Source organism: Athalia rosae, chromosome 1, assembly GCF_917208135.1.
Source record: "Athalia rosae chromosome 1, iyAthRosa1.1, whole genome shotgun sequence".
NCBI classification, from domain to species: domain Eukaryota; kingdom Metazoa; phylum Arthropoda; class Insecta; order Hymenoptera; family Athaliidae; genus Athalia; species Athalia rosae.
In genome coordinates, this window is record NC_064026.1 from 10490919 (window position 1) to 10517669 (window position 26751).

General features: G+C 39.5%; 2 protein-coding genes across 7 annotated transcripts in view; one reads left to right on the plus strand and one right to left on the minus strand.

Moving 5' to 3' along the window:
• Window positions 1–21243, minus strand: part of LOC105683642 — a 91771-nt gene extending 70528 nt beyond the window's left edge. Inside the window, exons 1-2 of one of the 4 annotated variants that reach the window (XM_048651412.1) lie at window positions 20323–21243; window positions 18472–18667 (exon numbers count right to left, since the gene is read on the minus strand). In XM_048651412.1, the coding sequence (XP_048507369.1) occupies window positions 18472–18478 (7 nt within the window). In that variant the 5' untranslated portion in view covers window positions 18479–18667; window positions 20323–21243. Of the gene's footprint in view, window positions 1–18471; window positions 18784–20322 lie in introns of all 4 variants that reach the window. The other 3 variants (XM_012396390.3, XM_048651409.1, XM_048651417.1) reach the window with 3 other exon arrangements.
• Window positions 861–6961, plus strand: LOC105683640 (facilitated trehalose transporter Tret1-like). Of its 3 annotated transcripts, none has more exons than XM_048651482.1 (6): window positions 861–1003; window positions 4875–5026; window positions 5107–5386; window positions 5477–5885; window positions 5962–6202; window positions 6330–6961. In XM_048651482.1, the coding sequence occupies exons 2-6, from the start codon at window positions 4963–4965 to the stop codon at window positions 6734–6736; spliced, it is 1401 nt and encodes a 466-aa protein (XP_048507439.1). In that variant the 5' UTR covers window positions 861–1003; window positions 4875–4962; the 3' UTR covers window positions 6737–6961. The 3 variants fall into 3 exon arrangements, with proteins under 3 accessions (XP_048507439.1, XP_048507437.1, XP_012251810.2); XM_048651480.1 differs by lacking the exon at window positions 861–1003 and adding an exon at window positions 1743–4270; XM_012396387.3 differs by lacking the exon at window positions 861–1003 and having other exon boundaries at window positions 1743–5026.
• Window positions 21244–26751: the final 5508 nt, after the last annotated feature.

A 26751-nucleotide genomic window follows, 5' to 3' on the forward strand; every position in this document is an offset into this window, starting at 1 on the left:
CCGAAAAAATTATTTTGATCACGCAAGTTTCTCATTTTATTTATTTATTTTTTTCTTCAATTAGTATTTCGAAGAATCGGGGTATGGAAAAAATTTTTGCTCGTGATTGAATATAAAAAAGTTTGAAATTGATTTACAAGTTAATTTTGAAAAAAAGTAATTGAGCTTTTCGAATTTTGACAAAATTAGATGAGCGCAGTATAGGTATATGTATGTATACGGCCTCTTTGACAGGCGCCATCTCAGCGAGAAAAGTTTAGCCGAACTTCGAAGGTCGTCAAGTTCTTTTTCAAATGGAAAGGGAGAATCAGATGGAATGAGAGTAAAAATTTTCGTCAGAGCAATTAGCACTAAAAGGATATGTTTCCGAGAGCAGCGGGATTCGGAGGGGTACCTTTGCTATATGGTCGATTCTCCTGCCGTCGTAAAATCTGGGTCGTTTACTGCGAAGAATGGGTATGATGACGCGCTATGATTCACAATCGGCAAAATTCTAAAAAATGTACGAGCGAACAATTTTTCTAATTGCAACGATTTTCCTTCATTGAAATTTTTCCCCATTTCGATTCATTGCTTCTCACTCTTCGTCTCTTTATCGAATATTATTTGAGCTGCCGTCTATATTCGCTATTTCTGTGGTGTGGAAAATTCGCTTTGTCGATTATGGTAACGAAGCGAGTGATAATAAGTAATTAACGCGATACGGCTACGATGCGGGTTATATATATACTTACACAACTCGACTTGATCATTATTATCGTAAAATGAGAAAATCGTTTGTGAAAATTCGAAAACAAAGAGGAGAGGCGATGCGGGGTACGGCGACTAACGAAGTAACTTCAAATTACTGTCAACGTTCGTTCGTGCCAACCACGGACCTAACTCGCACAATAGCATACTGTTCTCATAAAGTAGCTTTGCAACGACAATCAAACTCTGTACTAAGTTTATAACTTCATTTTGCGCAGCGGTACAATTAACAATATAACCACCTGACGACCTGGTTCGTATAAATAATTGTCACCCATTGTTATCCGAAATCTGATCACGTAGAATTTTTTTCAAGTGTCGCGAGTCGATAGCTTGAAAATTCTTCGTCTATTTTTACGTATTTTATTGCAGATTTAAAAAATACGGTGCCCTAACAACAGCCGTGGATGTTAATGAACTCTGCGGAAGAGAAAAAAAAACAGATAAAATTCATAAATTTCTGTCCAATTTTGTGCGCTCAAAATTCTCACATTCCACGGACATACAGCATTCCCTGAATAACCGCGAGTGCATTTTTTTCATCGAGTATTATCGTACACGTAGGCGGAATAACTTTGCACGATATCGATTAGTTGAATTTAAACAATGTTGAAAATGCTCGGATCAGCGAAAATCGATCACGTATAGCCATTGGGAGAATCGACTCGGAGTGCCGAATGAAACGTGGAACGTTAAACTAATTTCATTATAAGATCGGTATCGTCACCGTATACCTACGTATGTACTACATCTACATGTATACCTATGAGTATACAACCCGCCCCTGCAGACTTTCCGCTACTTTGAATTTATACAAAATTCTTCCGTCGATAACTTCATACACACGGTTACGTCGTGGCTATACGTATACGAAACGAACAAATTAAGGGTTGAATTCCTCAGCTCGCGTTTCTCCGCCTGATTATATCCAGGTGGAAGGTAAGCTGGTAGGTACCCGTGTCCGTGTGGTCTCTGAAATTAGTTTTGGTTAATCAAGAACGTACGGAGAGGTGGACTGTAACCAGCTATTTTGTTGCAATAGAATGAAACTTGGAGTTCGGAACAATAAAGTTTTACCAGACGTGGTTAAACTTGGGGGTCGCTATGTTCGCTGTTCTACTACCTCCTTTTTCACCCATTAAGACCTTCGTAAAAGCCATTTTATCCGCTCAGACAGGTGTAGGTCGTACCGAATCTGCTCATTACATTTTTTATCCTTTGCGACGCGACGAGTAACTCGGCTTGTCATTATTTTAACGAATTTCTCGACGACAAATAGCTCTCTTTTTTCCATCTGGGTGGTGATACGGTACGCGAACAATTACTGCACGAAAAGTGGAAGCGATGAATTTGAAAACCGACACTCCGAAAACGCGCCAAAATTTATTAGATATAACGGGTGAAATGTGTAACACATCGCTAACAGGGTAATACGGGCATCGGAAAAAGGGTTCCAAGTTCAAGAGACCACCCTCGAAATCGCGAGTAACACGAGAAGGTTTTCGATCATCAAACTTGTAGTTTTTTTTCTCCCTTTCTCCGTATTAGTATCATATAGCTGAGCTCGCCAGAAACCCGAATCAAAATCAGTGTGGTGAACGTAGTAGTTACCGCTGCGAAATAACGGGGAGATTTCAACACGGGTTTTTGCATTAAGCGAAAGGTCGCGACGCGCCGAACGATGTGTTGGTATCAGCAACTTATGTGGGTACAGTTGAAGCACACCCCCCCGCCCAGAACGAGGTGCCCACTCGAAGATTTTTAGGCGACAAAGGGTTGCCGTTAGATCTTATTTGATACCCCACGAACGCGAACGGAGTGCCCGTGCGGAGAGCGTGTTGATTAGCAAAATGAGATATCGACTCAACGGACGATGCTAATTTTAAAACACGCGGCAACGATGCGATTTTTGTGCCATGAAAAACGTCTAGTGTAACGGTCGAATAATTCTACGTATTGAGCCACAAGCAAAATTATCATCAGACTATCGTCGTCACTTGAAAAAGATGAAAAATTCCATGCCGATATTAAATTATATTCAAACTGCAGCTGGTGTACTTCAGATAATTTTCTTACGACTTTTGGAAATGAGATTCAGTCCTGAGAATGGTCAATGGTCAGCTCGGAATCGGTGATCCCGTTCATGCTTTCTAAAACGCTTCCTGACAGCTTTGTATAGCTTTATTCGAAACGGGGGGGTGTTTCAATTCGTCGGGTCTTTTGGGCTTTATTCACCCTACACCGAACGGAGTAGATTCATTGATTATTTTTTCCTGTACATGTACATCAATCATCGCCTTCGGAAAATTCCTCGAAGACGAGTCGTATTTATAACTTATCCCTCGCATCTCAGAAATCCTGTGTGCTTCGGTACAGTAAAAAAAGCAGAACAACATCGCTAGACGTTGCAATGTATAAAAATATCCGGTCGGATCAGCGACGACGAGTCCTATGCCAAACAAGAGGCGTTCACCGTATATTAGGCAACGTACGTAACTAATAATATACCTGATCGAATTTATCTCCGACGAACGTATCGGCGGAATAGCTACCATCGTACGTAACGTTGTATAAAATGGCATCGCCGCAGAGATATGAAACACGCTATGTATAGCGTATACCCCGCAGGTATACGTAGCACATTATGAATATGTATACATATATATATACGGGGTGAAGTTAGGTGCCCGTATACGGATCGTTGGAATGTGCGACTGGCTTATCGCCGCGTACAACGGAACCGCTCCGCTTCATCGCAGCTAACAAGCTATATTTGCTTTCATCCCTTGCAGCATGTGATACCGCAAGGATTTTCATAGCGCGTATTATTTACCTGGGCGGAAGCGCGTGTGGTATTCGCCTTTCACCGAATCAACTGCTTGCGAAACTTTGTTAAAATGATCGGATGGCTCCCGCTTTCATGATTGATAATGCGACCGATCGTCAGTTTAATTAATTTGCCCATTCCACACTATCGCAGCCGCACGCTACCGCGCATCGTATACTTGATCAAAGCGCGTGCAACAAAAGTCCTTTCTGTACTCGGATTTTATTTTCAACGTTGATTTCCACCGCGCAAAACCTCGAGAAGATTGCAGGGCATAGCGGGCGTTCCAATATCTGATTAATCGACGAAGTTAATCGATCAGGTGTAAGTGTATTCATATTATTTCCGTTCGTTTTCCTCCGAGCTGAATTAGTCCTACATTCGACTCCGGTATAGGACTCCTGGCTCTTTAGGATTCTTTTTTTGTTCGGTGATATGGAAGTCCGCGAATAGTTGCCCGTTGTATGGAATGTAAACTGGATGATATACTTCGCGAAACGCAAGAGGTGTACGAAACGAATTCAGCCACGGTTGAATACCACCCCCCCCCGCTGGAAACCTGGTTTGCTTCAATTCCATAGCAACCAGCGCTTCGCGATACCGGAAATCCTTTCGAACGGGATGGCTGTAAAACCGCAACGGCAGTGGCCCCGGCAAGAACCCAAACCGAATTTCATTCATCGATAAACCCCGGTAGGAAACTCCGACGGGATGGTCGGACGTACGTTTCATCCCGTGATGAATGCAAACTTTGAAAATATGTAATACCGACTCGATACCGCTACTTATCCTCTCCGACATCAATTCGAATTACGCAAATTTTGCAATTGATCGTTCGTATAATCATGAGTTACAGCCCGCCAGTCATTTTTCACCTCCCGGCCGTTTTACCTGCGCGTAATTTATGGTAGTCATCATGTTCTCTCGTCACTGCGATCATAAACATGTTTTTCAGTTTATAATTTTTATGTTCAGCTGTAACTTGTACGGTAGAAAAATTTCAAACTTGAATTTTACACCACCTGTTCGGCTGATCTTTGACGATGAACTTCGATTCGCAATAACAGCCTGTTTTCGCTGCAGCACCGGTAACAACCGGTTTTTCCAATCACGATTAGAAATTAGTCGATCTTTTGTCAGCTAAACCCGGAAAAGCAGGTTTGTCCGCGCGCCGGTTATCCGTATGTAAAACGATGACTTTGACCTACGACTCCCGCAAAGCATCCACTCGAGTCGTAAAATCTATGCTTCTTATTTCCTGCGTAGTCAGTCAATCTTTCAGATTCCGGATTTTCAGAATGTTTCAAACACCGGGCAAAGCTGTACGTCCGACGTCCAACGGCCAAAAAAAATCGGCATAGACGTGATTGTTCGACGAGACAATCATGGGAAAGTGTAACTTCAGAGTATGGAGTGTCTTTAGGAATCAAGTGATCGCCACCGTAACAGGTGAGTTATCGACGAGGCATGGATAGTAAAAATTGAACACCGTATTCGAAAGGATTGACGGTAGTCCTGATTGTTTTTAGCCACTCTCTCCGTACTGGCCGGGGGAATTCATACGGGATGGACGTCGCCGTCTCTTCCGAAATTGCTGGCGGATGATTCCGATCTTCCGGTGACTTCGGATCAGTGTTCTTGGATCGCCAGTATAAATGCGGTGTCGAATATACCGGGTGCATTTTTTGCCGGTGCGATCGTCAACAGATGGGGTAGAAAGTTCGCCCTTCTTTTGACCGCATTTCCCTGCATCGCTGCCTGGGTTTTAATCATGTCGGCGCAAAATTACTTGTGGCTCTACGTCGCGAGGTATTAACACCGATAAATTTCGTGGGCATTCGACGATCGTTGTGAAACACCAAAAAAAAAAAAAACAATATTTTCGATTGACTTCCGCAGGATGCTTTCCGGCATAGGTAACGGCATGACGGGTACGATTCTGCCGATGTATCTGGGAGAAATAGCACAGGATGATGTGCGGGGTGCATTTGGTCTCATGAATCATTCGATGATGAGTCTGGGAATGTTGATATCTTACTCAACCGGCCCTTGGGTGAGTCGCGCGCACTTAGCCGTCGTAGGAATCGTAATGTCATCAATTTTTGTGCTGACCTTCTTCTGGATGCCGGAAACACCCCACTTTTTAGTGACGAAAGAGCCGGAGGACGCTAGAAAAAGTTTGGAATGGCTACGTGGAAACAGCGACGTTGCCGAGGAGGTGAAAAATATCAAAATAACGGTGGAATTCGACAGGGAGATCGCTTGTACAACGACCAGTGATATTCTTAGCGAACCCGGGAATCGCAAGGTTCGTAAAGCGCACAGGTATTTTAGCCCTTCGATTCGCTACTCATCTACAACAGATCCCCTCGATGTATATACAGGCTCTCTCGATTGCCACTGTGTTGATGATCGGCCAACAAGTGAGCGGAATCGGTGCGGTTAACTCTTACTCTGGGATAATTTTATCGAAAACAGGATCTACCTTGGACGTGGGATTTCTTATAATCATCATCGGATTGGTGCAACTAATGGGTGGTCTTCTGAGCATGTTCACGGTGGACCACGCCGGACGCCGACCTGTTTTATTGTTCTCCGTTTTCGGCAGTATCGTATTCCTCGTGGGTAGGTAGAAACTTTTTCCTCATCACCCGAGCGAGTGCTCGATGATTCCTCTCGTGTCAGAGAACACGCGCGATATTAAAACCTGCCGCTGGACTCTCTGCTGACAAATATTCCGTTCGATCTTCAGGAGAGGCTTTGTACTTCCAGCTGGAAGCGAGTGGAATCGATGTTCGTTCTTTGTCATGGCTTCCGTCGACGAGTATGGTCGGTTACATGGTCAGTTATTCGATTGGTCTGGGATCCCTCGCTTCCGTAGTGATATCTGAAATATTTTCGTACAATATCAAGGCGATTGCCTCGATTTGGGCGATGGCGGTATCTTCGGTAAGCGCCATGACCGTAACTAAACTCTACCAAGTGATCGCCGACGCTTACGGAATTCACACGGCGTTTTGGGGGTTCGCCCTCGCTACGCTGTTCACTGGGAGTTTCTTGTACTTTTTTCTGCCCGAAACAAAGCAGAGATCGTTGGGCGAGATACAAGCGGAATTGCGGGGTACGAAAAAAACCGACACGGTAGCGGACAACCCCTAGTTGGCGTTTACATTGTACGAATTTTTTTCTAATACGAATCTCGCAAAACTACGTGCTACAAATCTGTGATTTTTTTGATTATCTTATAACATGGTAAAATGTACATCAATGTTCCGGATATAATTTACCAAAACTATTGTACTAATCTAATTGATAAGAAGGAGAGACGTCGGAAACTGATGAGAAATATAAGAAGAATTAAAAAAAGAGCAAACGAAGAGAGAATCTCTTTGATGGCTTATTCGTTTCAAAAAAGCTCCCCACACAAGACAATCATTTCATACGGAAAAGTTTCATAACTTTTAGTAATTTCCGGTTTCTTTTTTCGACGTTTCCTTTGCATGGTTGCCTGAGGCGTAGATGCAGAGCCGATAATACGCAACGAATGAAGAGAAGAAGAAGAAGATGGTTGGGATTTTCAGACGACGGTCGAACACCGCTTTACCGCCACCGTTATTTATGAGGCGAATTAAAATTCTATTCCTCATACATCAGTTTTTGCTCTGCAATTTTCGAATCAGGCAGCATGATGATTTTTTGAATATCGAAAAGATGATTAGCCTGAACGCGTTGCGACGACGGCATGTTGAGTGCTGGTAAGATAAGAAATAGAAAAATAACGTAATCCGTTATCGACGATACGTTCGGTAGCGTTAAAAGAAAGAGAACAAGAAAGAGGGAAAACACATTTTTAGGGCTCGCCCGGGGGTGGGAAAATTTATTATCGGACCGAACTGTATATCGATGTGACTGGTGAGATCTCCGAAGTAGTTGATACGTATAGCTTCGGGATATGTGCGGGGTTTTCAAGAAAAGAAGGAAGACTTGCTCCCTAGCCTCCTGGAAAGTTGGATGGAGTTTAAAGGGGTTGGGGGAAAAAAGGGTGTAAAACGGGAGTTGTGGGTTGGGGACATCGAAGGGAGGAAGGTGGGTGGCACTGCAAATTCGACCTAGATTCAGGCCATTGTACGGATATATTCCGTTACGTCATCAGTTGCATCGTGCAAAACGCGGGTGGTATAGCCGAAGTCCGCCAATCGGTATCAAGGGTATAGAGAGATCACCGGAGGGATTTCTTCCGCTATTTTATTTTCACTTATTTTTTTCACACCATTTTTCGGTTCCATAAAGTCCGAGCCATTCGGAGCCAGGGGATAAAATTGAAGCAAAAACACTAATGATGAGGAAGAAGAAAAAAGTAAAGGAAGGGAATGAATGAATCGGAAAAATAAATAAATAAATAAATAACGGAAAAAAAAGGGAAAGAAAGCAGACGACGATTTTAAAATGTTAAAAAGTCATTTCGAAAGTGGAGTCGGATTTCACCGCGTCCGACACGAGTAGCTCTTTCAGTTGAGCCTCCTTGAGCAAACACCCGAAGCAACCCCGCGAAAAGAGAAAAGAGTATATCGCGGTCACGGAAAACAGCCCTTCAGAACAACCTGGCGAGGCGGGTCACTTTGTATTTTGAATTATGAATTTATACCTATTCGCAACTTCGTTGTATTTGATATACTGTCTACCGAGGCATATATTTATACCCGCTGACAAACTGCATGTAATATATCGATGGAACAAATCCCGCAAGACTGTACAGTGTGTCTAGAGAAACGAAAATAAATACCCAAATGACAATTTCGGAGGTGTGAATATAAGAGCTCGGTTTAGGTCGTGAATATTCGAGAAACCGCTATCCATTGCCGAGAAACACATCCCCATATTCTGATCCTTTTATTGCCTTACCTGATTCAAACGGCTCAAATGTTCGATCAAAATGTATCCAATAGATGAATAAAGTAAAATAGGTAGAATGAAAAAATGGTTCATAGAAATTGAATAACCTGCAGCTGACCAGTTGTGGAGTTAAAACTAGAAGCCAAAGTAAAACGATGAAAGAAAAAAGGAAAAAAAAAAGGTAAAAAGGCGTATCATACCTACACATAACGGCAAACCTGCATGGGTCAGCAACACTATCGGAAGACCTTCCGTAGCGATAGCAACGCGCGAGGTAATGATAGCGAAAAGATATGGGAATATCATTATTCCGAGATCCACGATAACACCCCATCACGTAGGGACGTGAAACGAGGAAGGGGTCCATGTCACATTTCACACGGGGAAATATCACGGATTTCATGGGCCATGTATATTTATTTTTCGTTTGTGAGAGTGCAACATGATTTGTACGATATAAGCGATTCCTTTGGGGATTGTCAATTCTACAAATTCTATAGAATTACCTGTATTTTTATGGATCTCGCTTTTTCCAGTGAGGTCAAATAGTAGCCAAGAGTAATATCATTATGTCGTTTGATCTATAATTTCTTCCGTCCATATTGAAAAAATTTATACGTATATATTTACACGCATATATGTACGTGGGTATCATATAAAAAGATAGCATTTTCTACTGCACCGCAGCACTTTACGCTCTACCCTCAACTCCCGCCCTCTGAAGTTATTAGGTTATATATTATATTGCCTTTCCTTTGAGAGGGGTCAGGAAAATATTGTATAATACGAATGTATGTGTGCGCGTACGTATGTATATATTTCCTCAAGGATTTTGACGCGGAACACCGTTTTAAACATTTAATAAACGAGCGCGAGGCCCTGCGCAAATCCCCTTATATACAATACACTATGTATCATTATATATTATATTATGTGTATTATTTATATACGGACCTCCCTCTGACGCGAGACGATAATTTATTAATTTTTAATTAGCCCATCTCCGTGCTCCGAACGAACCAGGTAGACGTAGGAAAAAAGTATTCAATAACCATCTGTGCATCTACATAGATAGCTACATTATTGTTATTATATCATGTAAACCAAACTGATTAAAGTAGAAAAAAGAGTTTGAAAAAAAAGTGTCTGCTGTTTTTAACGAAGCTTATTTCGTACCGCACTCCTTACATTTTTATACCGTACCGATTATTATACGTATACCTACGTAGGGGTCGCAATTCTCTCTTCTTTCGTTTCGTCATTTGTCTCATCTATTCGTACGCATGATATAAATCCATATATACTCGTAATTTGATATACATAAATAAATATTGCGTGACACAAATATATCTCGCGTGTACAAAAACCTCTACATCGATATAACGACCCTGCAATGAACGAGGAAAAAAGCGACTCGTACATGAATATCCATGTGCGGTCATGTATATTCAGTTGTATGATACAAGTCACAGAAAACGTGCGTGAGGGAGCCTGTAAGATAAAAAAAAACAGACCATGGTTTTTTTTTATCTTTTTTTAATAGGCAGAAACGACGATTGGATTTTTACAATTTTACCTACTCGATGATATGCGCATACGATCGATCGATTTCGAGTAAATTTCTTCTATCCATTCGAAGTTCGATTATCACTCGTAGCCGCATGTGCAGAGTCGCGTCCGTTTTCACGGACAGGTGTAAGGAGAAGGCATAAAAGAAGGAAGAAAAAGAAACGTCTTCCGATCCCGAAAATCACCGCATGATTTCCCAGCGGGAAGATTTTTTGCAGGTCTGCACAGCCTAGGAAATTCGACTTTCGGCAGTTTTCTTCGTATTCTCTTCCACGGCGATAAGACAATATTTTTGGAGATCGGTGATCGGTTTTACGCGTACTCGTATACATAGAAACAATTTATTTCGAAACGTGAGAAATATAGGTGTAAAGTTTGAGGTATTAAACTTTGAAATCAACTCGTAAAACTTTTCGAACACGTCCTCCGTAACTCGCGGTACGAGCAATTTGATCGTCGCTGCTGATTTTCCGGAAACGAGTCGTCGCAACGGCGCCACGTGCAAAGGTCTTAATTCGATCACGGCAAAATTAAAGATTCCTCTTAGTATTTTTTATTCCATTTAATTCTCTTAATCTTTACCGAATATTCCTCACCGATCACCACAGTTCTTCGGAGTAAGGAAAATTGACGGAAATCGTACCAACGGGAAAAGCCAAATAATTTCGCTCGCTTTTCTTCTCATGGTTAAAACGCGTAAAGCTGGTTCTTTATCACGTGGATCGGAAGCTCGGATGGTTGTGACATACTATTTCAATTTCGAACTGGTAAAAACCTCTTCTCCCGACCGAAACAAGTTGACCGACAAAGAGAGCAATTGCCGCTGTCTGTTCTTTGTCTATGCCGGCGTATATCCCCCGTATCTATCCGCAGTGACAGCCGCAGCAAAAGCAGAAGCTTTGCAACGAAATCTGTTCGTAGCTGCTGCTGCTGCTGCCGCCGCCGTTGCTACCGTTGCAGCTGGTGCACCCGGCGCGCGATGCAAATCCGTGCACCGCGTTATACGGATGCTGCAGCAGTTACAGTTGCATCTGCGTCTGTAGCAAGAGACACGGGCTCGTTTCATCTCGCCGTAAGCACTCCTAGATAATTGCGAGGAAGATGGTCCGGGCGAGGAATAGCAAAAGCAGATGCGGATGCAGCAGCTCAGATGGTTTCTGCGATGCATCACGGCCCCGATAAAACGACTACGTGACGTACGTTAATATACTGCAATGTGGTAAACCTACATACAAACGCGTTCGTATACCTTTTGAACGAACAAACGTTTTACAGATTGCACTTCACAATCGGTATATGGGTTGTACACATCTGAACAGATGTACACAATATTTGTCTCGCGGTAGGAAGTCATCTGCATAAAAACGGCGTATTGATAACTTCAAAAATTTCTACTCCCAGAGACAATTATCCCGCACATTTCCATATCCGATTTTCATACCGGATATTCCAACGTCACGCTTATGGAACTTTAGCTGCAGGATTAGTTTTTCGAAACATACGCGATTTTTATTCGATTTGAGACTTGAAACCAAAAAAAAAAAAAAAAAAATAGAGTTCGACTCGTGGCCACTCTGATTACCGGACTTCTCGCCAAATCTCAACGGATCCATCCGACGTATCCAATATGATATTTCGGATCTCTCGGAGTCCGTCGAAGTGCGTCGGGAATGAGACGTGCTTCGTGTTTTCCAACATCCCCCAGAGTATCCAATGGCAGTAACCTGCCTCAGGGCAAGGGGCGCTATAGGATTACAAAAATCCTTTGGGACTAAAGAGCAACGTTGCTACCGGCCCATGAATTTCATGCTTCGAGAATTCTTCCGTGGTACGGAGCGGCGCAAAACTATACGATAACAAAAAAAAAAAACGAATGAGAAGAAAAAAAGCACAAAAAAAACGGGGAAAATGGTTATTACACGTATAGGTATACGGTTTGCGTGCAGAATCACCACCGACGATAAGTTAACGACGAACCCTACCGTAAGAATGGTGTCGTTCTTTCAACCTTTTCCCCGTTGTGTTTTTGATATTATTATACCAAAAGGGTTATTAGGTAGAAAGAGAAAAAAAAAATGAGCGAACGAAGCCTTTCATGATTTACGTTATAATCTGTATTACAGCTGGGGAAAGAGTATTTTCTGTTTTCTTGTTTGTTCTTTTGTATAATACGTAAGAAAAAAAAAAAAAGAAAAAGAAAAAAAGGAGAAAGAAAAAGAAAAAAGCATTGATCTTCTTATCTAAAGATGTGAGCGAGTACTTTTTTGAAAAGCTTTCCAGACATCACGTCGAAAAGAGGGGAGGAGAAGAAGAGGTAGAAAGTCGCGTGCAAGGAAAAGTTTTACTGATACATATACATATACGTGTACGCGGCGACTCGCCGTAGTAAGAAAATCGAAAAGCTGAAGCAGACTAAGAATAAGAAGTTGAAAAATAAAAATGAGCAAACGGAAAAAGGTTGAAAAGGAAAGAAAAAGAATTTAATTTAAAATGTTTTCACTGTCGGAGATAGAGCGGAACAGAGTAAATCTGTCGTTGGAGAGAGTAGTGAGAGAGGGAGGAAGGACCTGCAGCACATCAGGTGGAGGAGGCACGTATATATTTTCGCATCGTTCATCTCGCGTTCGCGTTCGTGCCGCGAGGCGAGGCGAACTTTTTCCGTATCACAATGGATAAATATGGCATAAATATATGAAAGGTTGTCGATATCTTACGGGTCGCTGGAAGCTACGTTCGCCAACCGACCGGTCAAACCGACGATACATGCTCTATTTATAATCGCTAGGCAGGACCGCAAACGCTATTCACGGGTCACGTGTCTCACGACGTATGAATTATATGAAGCACGTATTACACATTCTCATAGACCATGTATTATTTATTATTACAATAAAGAAAGTTGAATTCTTCTCTTGAGCTGCCGACGATAAGGAAATCATTTTTCAAATGTCCCAGTCTGAAAGAAAGCCTCAATTTTGCCCCGTAACAAAAAAAATAAATAAAAAAGCTGAAGCACGTATCGTGCAAGGGAGAAACGTATCTCGAAGCACGTGACATTTATAGGTAGGCCACACCCACGTGTATACGTATATATATATATATATATATATATGTATACGCGCCGTATCGTGGAGGACGATAAATTAGGTAGTCGCGCGGCAAAGTGCACGGTTTATCTGTTCCGGGTGTTGAGATCTCGAGGGAAAGTATTCGGTCGGTGCGGCCGTCTACTTTATTGGTATTGGTATTGGTATTGGTCGGATTTGCTTTACTCCCATTGGTTTTTCATCAAATTTCCTGCACAATAGCACGTTAATTTTTGCCGTTAGTTCGCCATTTCCAGTCACGCGGCTTTTAATAATTGAATAACTTTTTCCGAACGACCAACATCGTCCCGCGCCGCAATCTAGATGTACTTGCAACGGCGGTCCATCTTTTCTTTCACCTTTTATGATTTCTGAAATAATTGTTGGCAATTCTTCGTCGTAACTACCCGGACTAACTATACGTACGTATACCATGGAGCAGCAATCATGTGATGTAAAGATACGGACGCGATTAGATACTAAGTGGATGCAATCACGAGGATAAACGAGGTTGCGATTGACCGTTTACCATGTAGCTGACTATACTCGTTTATAATATAGCGCGGTTTATCCAACTCATCTACAAGCACACAGATTTTCCATGGAGGGTGTAAAAAACACCTGCGGTATGCACAGGGGGATTAATAGAGTATGAAGTTTGCTGCACCCGTTTAATTGCAAGTCGACCGTACGGTGAGTCCGTTACACTTGTCTATGAAACGACTAGATTTTATTGACAACAGGTGAAATCACATTTTGAGATAAACTATGGTAGCGGCCATTGCTGATATTTCTATTCCTCTCTCTTCCTATTGATCAGTGTGGGGACGAAATTCGGGGAATAAATTTTTCATCTCTCGGTCGCCATTCTCACGGGAATTCGAGTGATTCAATTACCGGAAATTTCTCAACCAACCAGCTATGCTTCTCGAAGTATGCGAAATGAACTAGTTGTACCGTGAATTGGATTCAAAAAATCTAAAATCATCAATTTTCAGTAAGAAAAAATTCTCCACGCCCATGTATAATATTCTAGGTGCCTAGGTGCTATGGCTATTTCCACATAGAAATCGGGTGCATCGAATATCGTGCGAAACGATGTGGAAATATTTGAATATACCGCGCGAGTAAATATGCAACCTTTCACAGCTCGTCAGAGAGGAAGTCTCAAAGCCTCGCATCGGCCTGGCATATATCGTGAACACGACACAGATAACGTAAATTTTTTTAATCGTTCTCATCGAAACAGGTATTTACTGACCCGTCTAAGTGAATTGAACGGGTCGTTGAGCTTCGCGTCTATGACAGACTCAAACAACAAAGCTGCATCAATTACTGTACCATCTACGATATACTTCTACCGCGATACATCAAACGAACTTTGCCCATTTCTTTTTTTTTTTTTTTCGTCTTAATTTCTATAATTCCGTTCGAAATCAGCTGGAGTATACTTTGGAGCTCACGAATCACCTCGTCTCGTAATTCTTGGAACAATGTGACCACGAAGTAGTATTTTATACGATACCCTGTAGAACCACCCCCCTTTCATTTCTTTTCTTTTTTGCCCTCTGTTTGTCCCGTGTTCGGTTATTCTCTTTTTTCTGTTTCAGCGGATGGATCTCCAAATGGTATGTTGGCTGCCCCGTTGGCATTGGAAAAATCCAAATTCTCGAGTTGGCGAGCGTATATTTATCCTGTAGTTACTGTGCAGAGCCCGATACACGTACGTGGCATTCAAATTTCTAACCGTTCCGCGTTTTCGAACAACGTTCCGCAACTTTCGAAGCTATACGTTCAAGTTTTCGAACTATAAGAGAAGGAAAAAAATTAAAAGTCAGCAGAGTAAAAAATTGGAAAAACCGCTCACGTCACGGTTCAACGCAAATAGGTATGTAAACGTCGAAGTATTCAGTCGAGTTCGACACTACAAGTCCACGGAGAGGAAAAAATACGAGCGGAAACATTTCAGCGAAGTAACGTGTCGGAAAAACAAGTCTGACTCTCGCTGAACTCCAGAGAGAAAGTTTCATCGCTTCAAAAGTAATATCTATTAATTACTTCGTCAAAATCAATCGAACGAAAAGTATACGTATCAAAAGCAAAAAATCCTCCCCAAGCTTACGGGCAGCACGCTGTGTTACCAATTAAAAGAGTAACGACGTTGAATCGCGGTAAGAATGTGAAATACAGTAGCGTTCGAAGGCAACTAATTAAAGGGGAGCGTTTTTTGACCACCGAAAAGAAGAAAAGAATTCGACTTTTATTGACTCTCGAAACGACGGAGAAAATAGGGAAGGGGAAAAGAGATTGGCGGGCGGTGGATTTATATTCCGTAGATTCGAAGCACGGTGGTATTGAAGCACTAGGTACACAGGTATGCACGGTACGTTATAATATAAGGATAGAACACGAGAAGTGGAAATGAGTGAACTCTATGCTGTACACATACGTATGTATACCAAGCTATTGAGTGTAAAAGATTAAAAAAAATATATAGATATATATCTATACTAATAAAGGTGAAGAGGTATAGTGCATCAAAGTGAAACGCGATGCGTGCAGCCGTTATTGTTATACTTACTTCATACAGGGGGAAAAGAAACGAGGGGGCGAGAGAAAGAGGAATGGCGGAGATCGAAAACAGTTAACAGACGTTTACGGTAGTGGGAGGATAACGAAACACAGTACCGGAGTAGAAGTACTATCGACCCAATTCTCACCCCCTTCGTTCCCCTCAACATTTCCACCTGCTCACAACTGCAACCCCTCCGGTCATTCTACGGTGATTAGCCGTTGCGAAATATACAACGATAAAGGGAAGTGCTGTACAACGGTATAGGGAAACGGATTAGAAATACAATAAAAAAAATAACCGAAAAGAAAAAAAAAAAGGAAAAAGAGGAAATATTTTTTTAATACGTCATCTCCAACGAACGTGGATGAATGGAGACTTGTTATTCCCAGTTGGATAAATTCGATTCGAAAAACCACTCTCGTTTAATTTCTTTATTACCCACAGTGCGAAAAACATGCATTAGCTGATCGCTTGTTCGGAAAAATCAAGTGTGAAGAGCGTGAAGGGGCTGGTATATTTTATTTACGCGTGTACTCAGCTGAAAAATAAAAAACACGGGCTAAAAGGTTTTGCAGGAATAAGATTCTGTACGTTGCAAGATTACCGGATTTGGTTTGCCAGGACATTTCACGTTATTATCTTGCTGGGGTCAGATTCTACTCGAGGGAATGAATCCCGGGTATGGAAGTGTAACGTAACTCCTAGACACGAAAAAATCCAATATAACGTACGGGATTTCCTCGAGCAATTATTGTGAGGGTGAGGAAATGTTAAGCAAAATCGTCGTGTCGCGGAGATATTTCCTTCCTCTTCCAAGTCGAAAACGATTGAACGGGGGATTCTCGGGTGATAAAATTCTGTTTTTGGGTTTTCAAATTTTCTTTTTATGAAACGATAATCGCTTGATGAAAACAATTTTCCTATATTCTTTGATTTTTATTCTTTTGGACGTAAATTGTTCTGAAATTCTTTTTTTTCTATGTTCGATGTTCCTTACGTATTATCGAAAGATTTACTCATTGGAGAACATCATTGCGAAATGCTATAAACATTTTGTAAAAAAAATTTGCAACATCGCGCAGGGTACGTTTCTGAATATTTCTCGCCGCTGACCCAAAACGGCGTTTATTTTAAAGGTGTGTATATTATGCTGAACTTCACGAGGTAATACGGAAGGTTCCTTTCGTTAAATATTAAACAGGGAAGATACAATTCCCAAAACAATATTTTTTCTTGTGCAGAGGAGGAAAAGTTGTCCAGACTTTTGAGAATTGCTGCAATTTATTTCGTATTGTCAACAGCAACAGATGATTCCGAATCGCATGATCAAGTAAGCTTCACACGGTGTGAAAAATTGTAGCTAAAATTATGTACAAGTATAGTTTTGAATCGTTTTCGCCGTTCGGGGTCTCCCCCATGTCTTTTCAACTGTGATCTGGATTATTTTCGAATGAGAAGAATCGCATTCGAAATAAATCGAATCGAACCCTTCATTCGAAATGTGACGTACTGTATGCCCATACCTATATGTCTTTTAGTACCCACATCGTGCAAACTTGTCACCCTACGCACGATCAACAAATAAACCTCATGACAATGCGACAAAACACTTTCTCCTTCTCCTCCTCATACTACTTCGCAGGACACCATTTGGGATATAACAATCCTCGACGCGCGAATTGTGTCCATATAGATATACGGCATGTGTGCAGTGTTCCAGAAAACAAGAGATATCTGCGACGATCAAATAACGAAGTGGACGTCGCGAATGTACATTATGTGACTTACTTGAATTCTTGTTGTAACAACAAAAAATACTTATCAGAGATGTTTTCTATATACACGGTATTGGGGACATGATTGTCACTGATCCGGCCTCACCTATGAAAAAACTAACAATAAGTTTATACCTTTAATCGAGTGAAAAGATTCAAATTTCATCTCTGTGAGGATCCACTCAATTTTGCGGGCAGGTATTTCACTCTCCTGGTCAAATAAGCGGTGTACTCCTCACTTATTAATGAAGTATTGTCGCCATTCGATTTTTTGTTTTGCGTCATTCTAAGTGGAATGAGCAAAACTCACGCAGCAGAACTGAATAGTTTCGTAATATTCGACTTACGAACATGAACATTGAGAAAAATTATAGAACTGTGGAATTGATGTAAAAAATGACTGAAAACCGTGAGATGAGCCAAAACGATTTATAAATTAAATCACTTTAGGTGGGATCTCAACGTATTTGCTTAGCTCCCAATTAAGCTCCCAGTTATGAGGTACAGACACGATTATTATTCGCGAAAGCTTTCAAGACGAACGTTTAGTTAATTATTTAAGGGATACATAAATATGCGCCGTAAAGGATGAAACCTAAACCACAGCAGGAGTGAAATTCTTCGAATAATTTCACAGAACTGAACATTACGAGTTGAAATTTCGACCCCTAGAATCCCCGCGTATTTCGCGTCAAGTATGTCAACTTCTACCCCTAAAAGTGCACGCGCGACTGTACCATACTGTAATTAAGGAAGCGAATTTCTCATGGAAATATTCACGCACGGTATACGCATACATCCGGGGGGGTTTAAATCCCATGTGAATATCCTATCGAGGAAAAATTATCCTTCCGTCATTTTGCCCCCTTCAACGCATCCGTTTCATAGGTCGGAGTCAATAACATATGTTGAATCCAGAGCGGTTCAAAATTTTTTGATAAATTTTTGTTCGAAATAAAAAAGAAGTAAGACGGATATATCTTTCTTCGGACTCACCGTTCATTCTGCGATTTTGAAGACGCGTTCCTTGAAAATCCTCTTCAGCAGGCTGGGGGCTCGTGTAGTACTGTGAGATTTAGCACAACCCTCGACCGTATATTGAAACCCTTCGAAACTTTAATCCCGTCACTCAGGGTGAATTCTAATTCGGAATACTGATTCGGTATACACCGGGTAACGTTTGTGGCCGCAACTGGGGAGAGAAATACCCTTGGGTCAAATTACACGGCTGATTTTCCACTTCATTTTGGTACTCCGAATCTGTTTAAACGTCATACATTATATAATTTTTCACAAGCAATTCGTATCCTGAAAATTTTACGCCGCGATATTACAACAGCTAAATGAAATATTTAAATTTTCCACGATGAATGCACATTATGAATCAGGTAATTGAACGCTCCGTTAATCCACTGCAGGAGTAGGGAATTTTTGATTCGAGAAATAACCGGCCAATAGGTCCCCGACCCGGCTGAGAATCATGACGGTGAAAGGGGAAGAGATTCAACGTTTTCGAATTTAACAATAACCAAGTAGAAAATAAATCAAACGAATGAAGTATAAAAGGATGAAGGATCAGGGTCAGATTTCGGGGCACTTTAGCGCCACACCTGCCTGCTTGTGTTTTACACATTTATCTTTACTTTATACCGAGAAACTCTCAGCCAACGTTATCACGCTGGGAAAAAAAACTCGATTAACACCTGAATATACATGTACAAAAGTGAAAGCTGTATGTATATGTACAAAGAGGCGCGAGATTTATGTACCCCGAAGCTGGGCAGAATTATATAGAAAATATTACAGCGGTTTAATTCTTATTAAAAATTTGGTGAACCGAAAATCGAGGATAACAAGCGAGAGGGTGATAGTATAATATACCTCGATAGAATAAAAAATCATTACGAAAATTCATTTACACCAGATTACACTGCATGATAATTTATTGTTCATGAATTATCTGATCATTTCAAAAACCCTTTGAGGTATTTTAGAATAATACGTAGTATTAGATATTGGAACTTTCAACTGTACGAAAAGTTGCAACTAAAAATTAAAGGAAACCAAAACATCCCTGAACATTTTTTGCGATTTGGAAACCAAACGTGTGTACCAGGCTACAAAGGTTGAAGTGAAAACTCGACGTTCCGCAACCCTTGTGACTGAGAAAAAGAAAGCAAAGGAGAGAAGAAAGAGTTTGAATCCTGAAAATGAGACAATGAAAGAGTGCGTGGTTAACGGCGGCAACAGCAGCCAATCTGATAAGTCATTAAAATTTGTGTTTCTGTGAAAATTCGCTTACTTCAGATAAAAAAAAAAAATCAAATGAAAAAGAAGTTTCAACTATGAAGCGAGAGGACCGAACGTCACGTAGTAGTAGGTACAGCATATGATCAAGGATTATTCTGCAGCGTAAAAAAGTAAATCTACAACGCTGTATCCCGTGATTTTTTTTTTTTTTATTTATTTTTCATCCCAATTTTTTTGATGGCACAGCAAATAATTTTCTCGGGTCGAATAAATGCGGGTTTGTAATATACATACAATCTATATCTCTACCCCCCTTACAATTAGTTTGATTGCAACGAACATTTTTACCTTGCACGAGACTAAACCGTATATAGATACTCATCATCAAAGAAGTTTCAATATTATTCGAATGAAAATAGAAGAAAAAAAAAAAAAATTCCCTGCGGGTGTAAAATACGGCCGAATTATTTTTTGCCCACGTCGTCGTGTGAATGAAATTCTGCCCAGATTCTTTTTGGGGAGGAGGACAAACAAATTGATGGACAAAATTTTTTTTGCATTCAGTTTTTTTTTTTTCAGTTTTTTTGTTCAACGTACATTTTATTTTTGCCTATCCGACTCTTTCTATACGATGTCCGAGTTATCCCACGTCATTATCAATCGAAATCCCGTGTCGCATTTAGTCAACACTCTACGATTATTAGAGCGCGCCGAAAATATTATCATTGAATTATAATTATCGACAAGGTGAGGAAATATTGTCAAGTAATTTTTTATTCACTCGCGATCATCTTCTGCATTGGTCGTATCATAGAAATATCGAACGTCGTATTATTTTTTCATCCCCTATTTATTTTTTCTCTATACCTCTCTCCGGAGTGAATTGAAATCGACTCTAGGAGTTATATCGTAACGTTTTACTTCATATTTTTCTTTTCTTTATTCCATTGCCGCATTCAAGGTGTTGAGGTGTTTTTTTCGCAACACATCACCTGGATAAGAGTGAGCGAACTCTTGTATTTTCATTCCCATGTAATATTCTTTTCAGCCGACGTTTTAATTTTTTTTTTCTCTCTCTCTCTATTTTTTTTTTTTTTTTGCCGTCTGGAATTTGAGCTGTGAGCGGACCTTTCGCTCGCTATCTTTCGGCTCTTATCCTATCTTTCGCTTGCTCTTTCTCTCTCTTTTTTTGTCCCTTTTATTTTTTTCTGTGGGAGATCTGACCCAGTTTTACAGGGATGAGAGGCTGCGCGGCGTTAGAACGCGAACGCGAACGGACGCGAACACGGCGCGGGTCGTACTGAACGTTGAGCCCTTCTACTCGGCCGCATCGCGTCGCGCCGCACCGCGACGCTCGCTACTTGATATCGATCACTGCGCAGCGGTCCGGTATCAACACCACCAGCACAACCAGCAACCAAAACCAGCACTCAAAACCACCACCAGATACCAAAATATGTACCTATAGTACAAGAAGACGATCCAAGAAGGATGACACGCGTTCATTAATTCTTTTTTCTTCCGTAACGTCATGCAATACCATGTAGACATCTGAGTCTTTAGATCGCGCTCCTGCCTGATAAAGATTTCAAGCTGATTTTTAAAGGTCAAATTCAACGAGAGTTTTTCCAAAAACTGTTATTGCTATGAATTAGACATGTTGGAATTTGATTTTTACTTTTTTCTCCAATTTTTCTGAATAAACCATCTGGTAGTATCATTTGTACATTCATTACCATCACATAAGTATACAATTTTCCGTGGGCAAGACGACCGGCTCAGGTTTTTAACAAAAATTTTATTACGAGAGAACAAAGAGTTCGTTAATTTTAATTAGTAACGCAGTTTTACTTTTTCTTCGTCGCATGCATTATTGTGTCATCCAATTAATAAATTCAGCTGTCGAAACAATTACCTTTTTTCTCTTAATTACAAATTCTCTCATTGCAAAAGTCTTTCATGCATGCAACGATCAAATTTTTTTTTTCTCATTTTTTGGCTGCTTGTTTATGTTACAATCAATCGCTAGCCAGATTCAATCAACCAGATGTGCGTTTCATCTGAGGATAACATCAGTTGCTGGGGAAACAATAAGATATAAGGGTTGAAAAAATCTGAGGTTTGACGCAAGAGGGAAAAACCGGGAATTTTTTCATGTTCTGATAATCTGAGAAGCCCTTTTTACTTTTTTTTGTGCGCCTCAGGCTCACATACATGGGGGTGATTGTATATAATATGATATACATAGGTATATACGTATCTGTTGAAAAAATTGTGCAGGTTGAAAAGATTAGCGGCTCTTTACTCTTTGACGCGGTTGAAGGGTGCAATTTTTTTTTAATCTTTTTTTTAATACACAATATACATCTCGTATATACTTGTGTATATGTTTATGTTTATACTGACTCCGAAAGCCCTCGTCGGAAGCGTTGAGGTTCATTCTTTACTCTAGAATTGAAAAATTGAAATGCTTCTCGATTCGAGGATCGCAAAGGGCATAAATTTGAATAATTTGAAGAAAGTACCCGAATCTTTAGGTGATTTCAAGTTGACCCTGAACAGTTATCTGCGCTGTCAATTTCTTATCAGATAACGATAAATGATATAGGACGAACAAAAACATGATGTCGAGAATTTGATTCGGTTTTTTCATTTTCTTTATACTTTTTCCTTCCCTTTTCAAAGACACAATTACTATAATCCAAGCTCAGGATCACGTTTCCACGGAAGAATGAGGAGTATGGAAATTGAGTCAGGTTATAATTGAGGTGGATTTTGCATACGGGGCAGCGTATTATAATGACTGAGAATTTCTGTACAGGACCGAAAGAAGTAACGAAAAGAAATAAAATTGATCCTGATGTATGAAATTGTACATTGTACTTTTCAAGATATTAATTATATTGTTAGAATATTAGAGTTCGTGAATAAGAAAATTAAACGCAATGCTCGCGTATGTGGAACCACAATCTCATTCCACAGTCAAACCGAAGTCTAGTCTTATTGCCAGTGAAGATTTCAATCTGTTCGCTTCCGTTCTAGAAAAAATATATAAATGAGGGAAAATATAATACATAGAAAGATTAGTTTGCTTCCCAACGAGAAGGGTGAGAGCAGGCTCACGAGTCTCATTTCCTGTGGAAATCCGATTAACGAAAAAAATTCTTGTTTTCAAAAATCTAATTTAATGATTTTTTTTTGTACAGTATGGAACGGAAGGAAAAGAGTGATTCAAGACAAAAAGACACAATCGCGAAGAAAAAAAACGGTTGAGAATCGCTGGGAAAACAGTTAAATGCACAAGTCTATGAGGGTGACGACTTGCCCTCGTGTAAATGATATCGCTTATCTGCTGACCTTTGCGGACGGAATATTCAGAAGCCCTTCTGGTGCAAATACCAAAGCCTTCATAAAGCCTCGTCGCGCACATCCTGGAGTGATATAAAAGGTGAAAAGAATTAATCTGAATGGAAAGAATGTATGTGTGTATAAAATATCGGATACATCGATTGATTCGTATATAATGCGTGCGTGCAGGAGCATCAAAATTGGATTGTCAAAATTCCATTTGCCACGTTGAATAATAGTGTAATAAAATAATTTCCGTTAAAGCTCTCCAGTCTGTGTTTCGGAATATGAATCTCGGGAATTTTATTGAATATCAATATTGGAAAATTCGTGGTATGGAAAATTCCATGAAATAGAAATTCCGATGGAAACTGGGGGAGTTAATAAACGAATGCTTCAAGTGTAAACAAATATTTGTGACAGAAACCAACGACTAATAAAACCCAGAAGTTCAGGGGCAGAATTTAGCGCCGTTGGACGACATCAGGATGATCGCGTTGCAGGAAAAGTTTGCCACTTCAAGTAGGATTAGGGGGTTGGTGTGAGCGACTCTTGGTTAGTACGCAAGTGTGAAACTTAATAATCAAAATTTCAAAGGGCTGGGTGATGACAAAGAGTGAAAGAATCTTGGCAACCCTTCATTTCGTACCCCTTAAGCTCCCTCTGATTCTCAGACATAAATTAATTTACCAAAAATTAACGTTTCAGCATTACGTAAAATAAGTAAGATAAAATTCCAAACGTGAAACATCTGTCTTTAAGAACCATGAACCAAAATATATTTTTGATAATTCGTCCATTCCTGATTCCGTATAGGATTTCGAATTTCAAGTCTTGCCAAGGGTCACAAGGGATGGCATGAATTTTTTGCACGTGGGGTGCAGCAGTGATCGTAGGATGAAACAACTTGTACCGCCATCTATCGAGTTATTTATGTACAATAGACTGTTTAAAAAAAAAAAAAAAAATTTTATCAAATGTATCCTAAAATTTTCTGTACCTCGCAAAACAAAACCCTCCGAATTCGCTCCTCCATATCTCGAAAATTGAGCTGGCGTATAGGGAGGTCTTCTTCCCCATTCAAAATAGATTGAAAAAAAATCACTTTCTAATTTTCAAAAGACACTAATTTTGTCAAGAATTCAATTTCCTAAAAGATAGCACAAACAAAAATGAGAGAAATATTTTTTGAGTATAGTTATATTTTGAAAATGTTGGTTTGTTCAATGAATTGTGATGGTTTTTTTTCGGTTTCTCTACTTTTCAATACATGTATAGAAAGCCCCTGCTCATTCAATCAATCGTACCTCAACACAATTTATTTTTCATCTTGCTGTATGTACTTACTTACACACATACTATACCTATGGGGCATTCCACGTCAAACGGGCCACTTTTTTCAAAATATTTTTCAAAATATATATGAAACTTATTTTATAAGAAATTTGGCCAAAAAAGCGTCACTCAAGTTTGGTTTTTTCATCACATTTTGGAATAATAAATAGATTTTGACATAGAATGGATTCTCGGCCGATTATGAGGTATATAGCGGTTGAAGCAGAGGAAATGAACGAATTTTCACGAATCACAAAATTTGCAAACATGAAGAGTGTTGAAAAAGTAAAATGAAATATTCAAATATTCAAAACGTGTTTCCGTGCTCAAGCATTTCGTTCATAACAAAGTGGACGCGTAATATTACAAAAAAAAATTCTATAGAAAACGCAATTTTAGCCATTTTTCCGGGTCCACTAGGGCAGAAATACTGGAGATAGCGAAAACGGTCAAAGTTCTCCATTTTCACCATAAATCGTAGCTTTTGAAAATGTTCACTTTTGGCGTTAACAAGTGGTCGGAGCATGGTTTTCAAGACCCCTCATAACGTCGAAAATGTTTCAAGTTTAAAAAATATTTTGGAAAAGTGGCCTGTTTGACGCGAAATGCCCCATGTGTATGCATGTATTGTAAATTTTGTTTTACTGCTTCTCCTTTTCACAACTATAACGTTTGAAAAAAAACGAAATGAAATGAACAAAAAAAACTGGTCAATTTTGTTCATGATAATTGTATTCAATTTCTGTACAGACAAACTCAACATCTTATGAAGAACCCTGAACCTAGGAACTTGCCAAACATCGTTTTGATAAAAAAAAAAATTGTTTCAAATAAATGAAAAAAGAAACAGAAAAAAAATTATTCACAATATCTTGATGACGATAGTGATGATTATATAACAATAACAATTATAATTATAATGATAACAATCGTAATCATAACTCGAATGGATATAAAGTGACTTGTGAGGCGGAATCAAGAAATACGGAAAAATTCGAATCCAGATATAAATATCTGTATGCTCATGTTTATACGCAAATGACAACCCTCTCGGATGGATGCATTTGTACATATAGGTATTCATGATGACTTCACCCTATTTCAAGGTGTGTAGAGGATTAATAACAACAGTATTTTTCTGTTCTTTTTTTTTGTTTTTTTCAACTTAAAATAATAAATGATCGGTATACTTGTAAGTAAAGAGTATATAATAATAATAATAATGATAATAATAATAACTTAACCGATGCTCGTTTCTTACAAATACTTGTCGATTACTCGAGTATATCTATAAAAGTATGAAGAGGGGTGTTATACATTTAGTAATAATTTATGAATGGAAAGAAAAATTTATTTTTTTTTTCTCATGTTTCATGTTATTCAATCGTTTATCCGTAACTCAAACGTTGAAAATATTGACCCTCGGAAATAATTGAGCGTAAGTATACCTATATGAATTTCTTTTCTTTCTTGCCACAACGTTATTGTATGTCAAGTGTTAGGTTTAACATTATTACTAACATTATATCTTATGTCTTATAATTATAATAGTAATAATAACAATAGTAATGATGATATTCAGAAAAAAATAATCTTATTAATAATAAAATCTTGTGTCATATTTTGGTTGTTGGTCGTGGCAACTTGTATGTAGTATTGTTTTAAATTCGCTTTATTTATACATATATTGATGTATCATATTACGTTCTCACCATGTCTCGATGTATACTATATGTATGTAAAAATGTATGTGTGTATATAACGTATAGTCAATGAAACCAATGTGTAGATAATAGGCAATACTATGTAGATTAATCAATAATTCATCGGTCGTTGGGTAGCCAAATGCAGATTCACCATAGTACAAATAACATTGATTTGAAAAGAAAAAACGAAAAGAAATTGAGAAGAAATAAAACGTAATGATTTTCAACACCCATACATACGAAACACGCAGCTAACTAATGATCAGATTATGATTAAGATTGAACTAATTGATTACAATATATCTAAACACACATTCAGGCTCTCGCTCGCGCGCACACACACACACACACACACACACACATGCAAGCGACCAAAATATAAAATTTCAGTAGCATATAAACTAACGTCAATCACATTTCACATGATATTGTGATCAAAGTACCGTTATCCTAATAAGACTCACTAGTATTCGATTTAATCCATTTTTAAATGAAGGAAAATCAAAATCAAAAGGATAATAATCCAACGGTAATTTCCTATTCTTGACTACAAAGTTCGAGCGAAACTTGCGCTGTGTGGGTCTCTATACACCAAGCGCAGTCAATTCCCATAAATTTTTACAATCAGATACCAGCT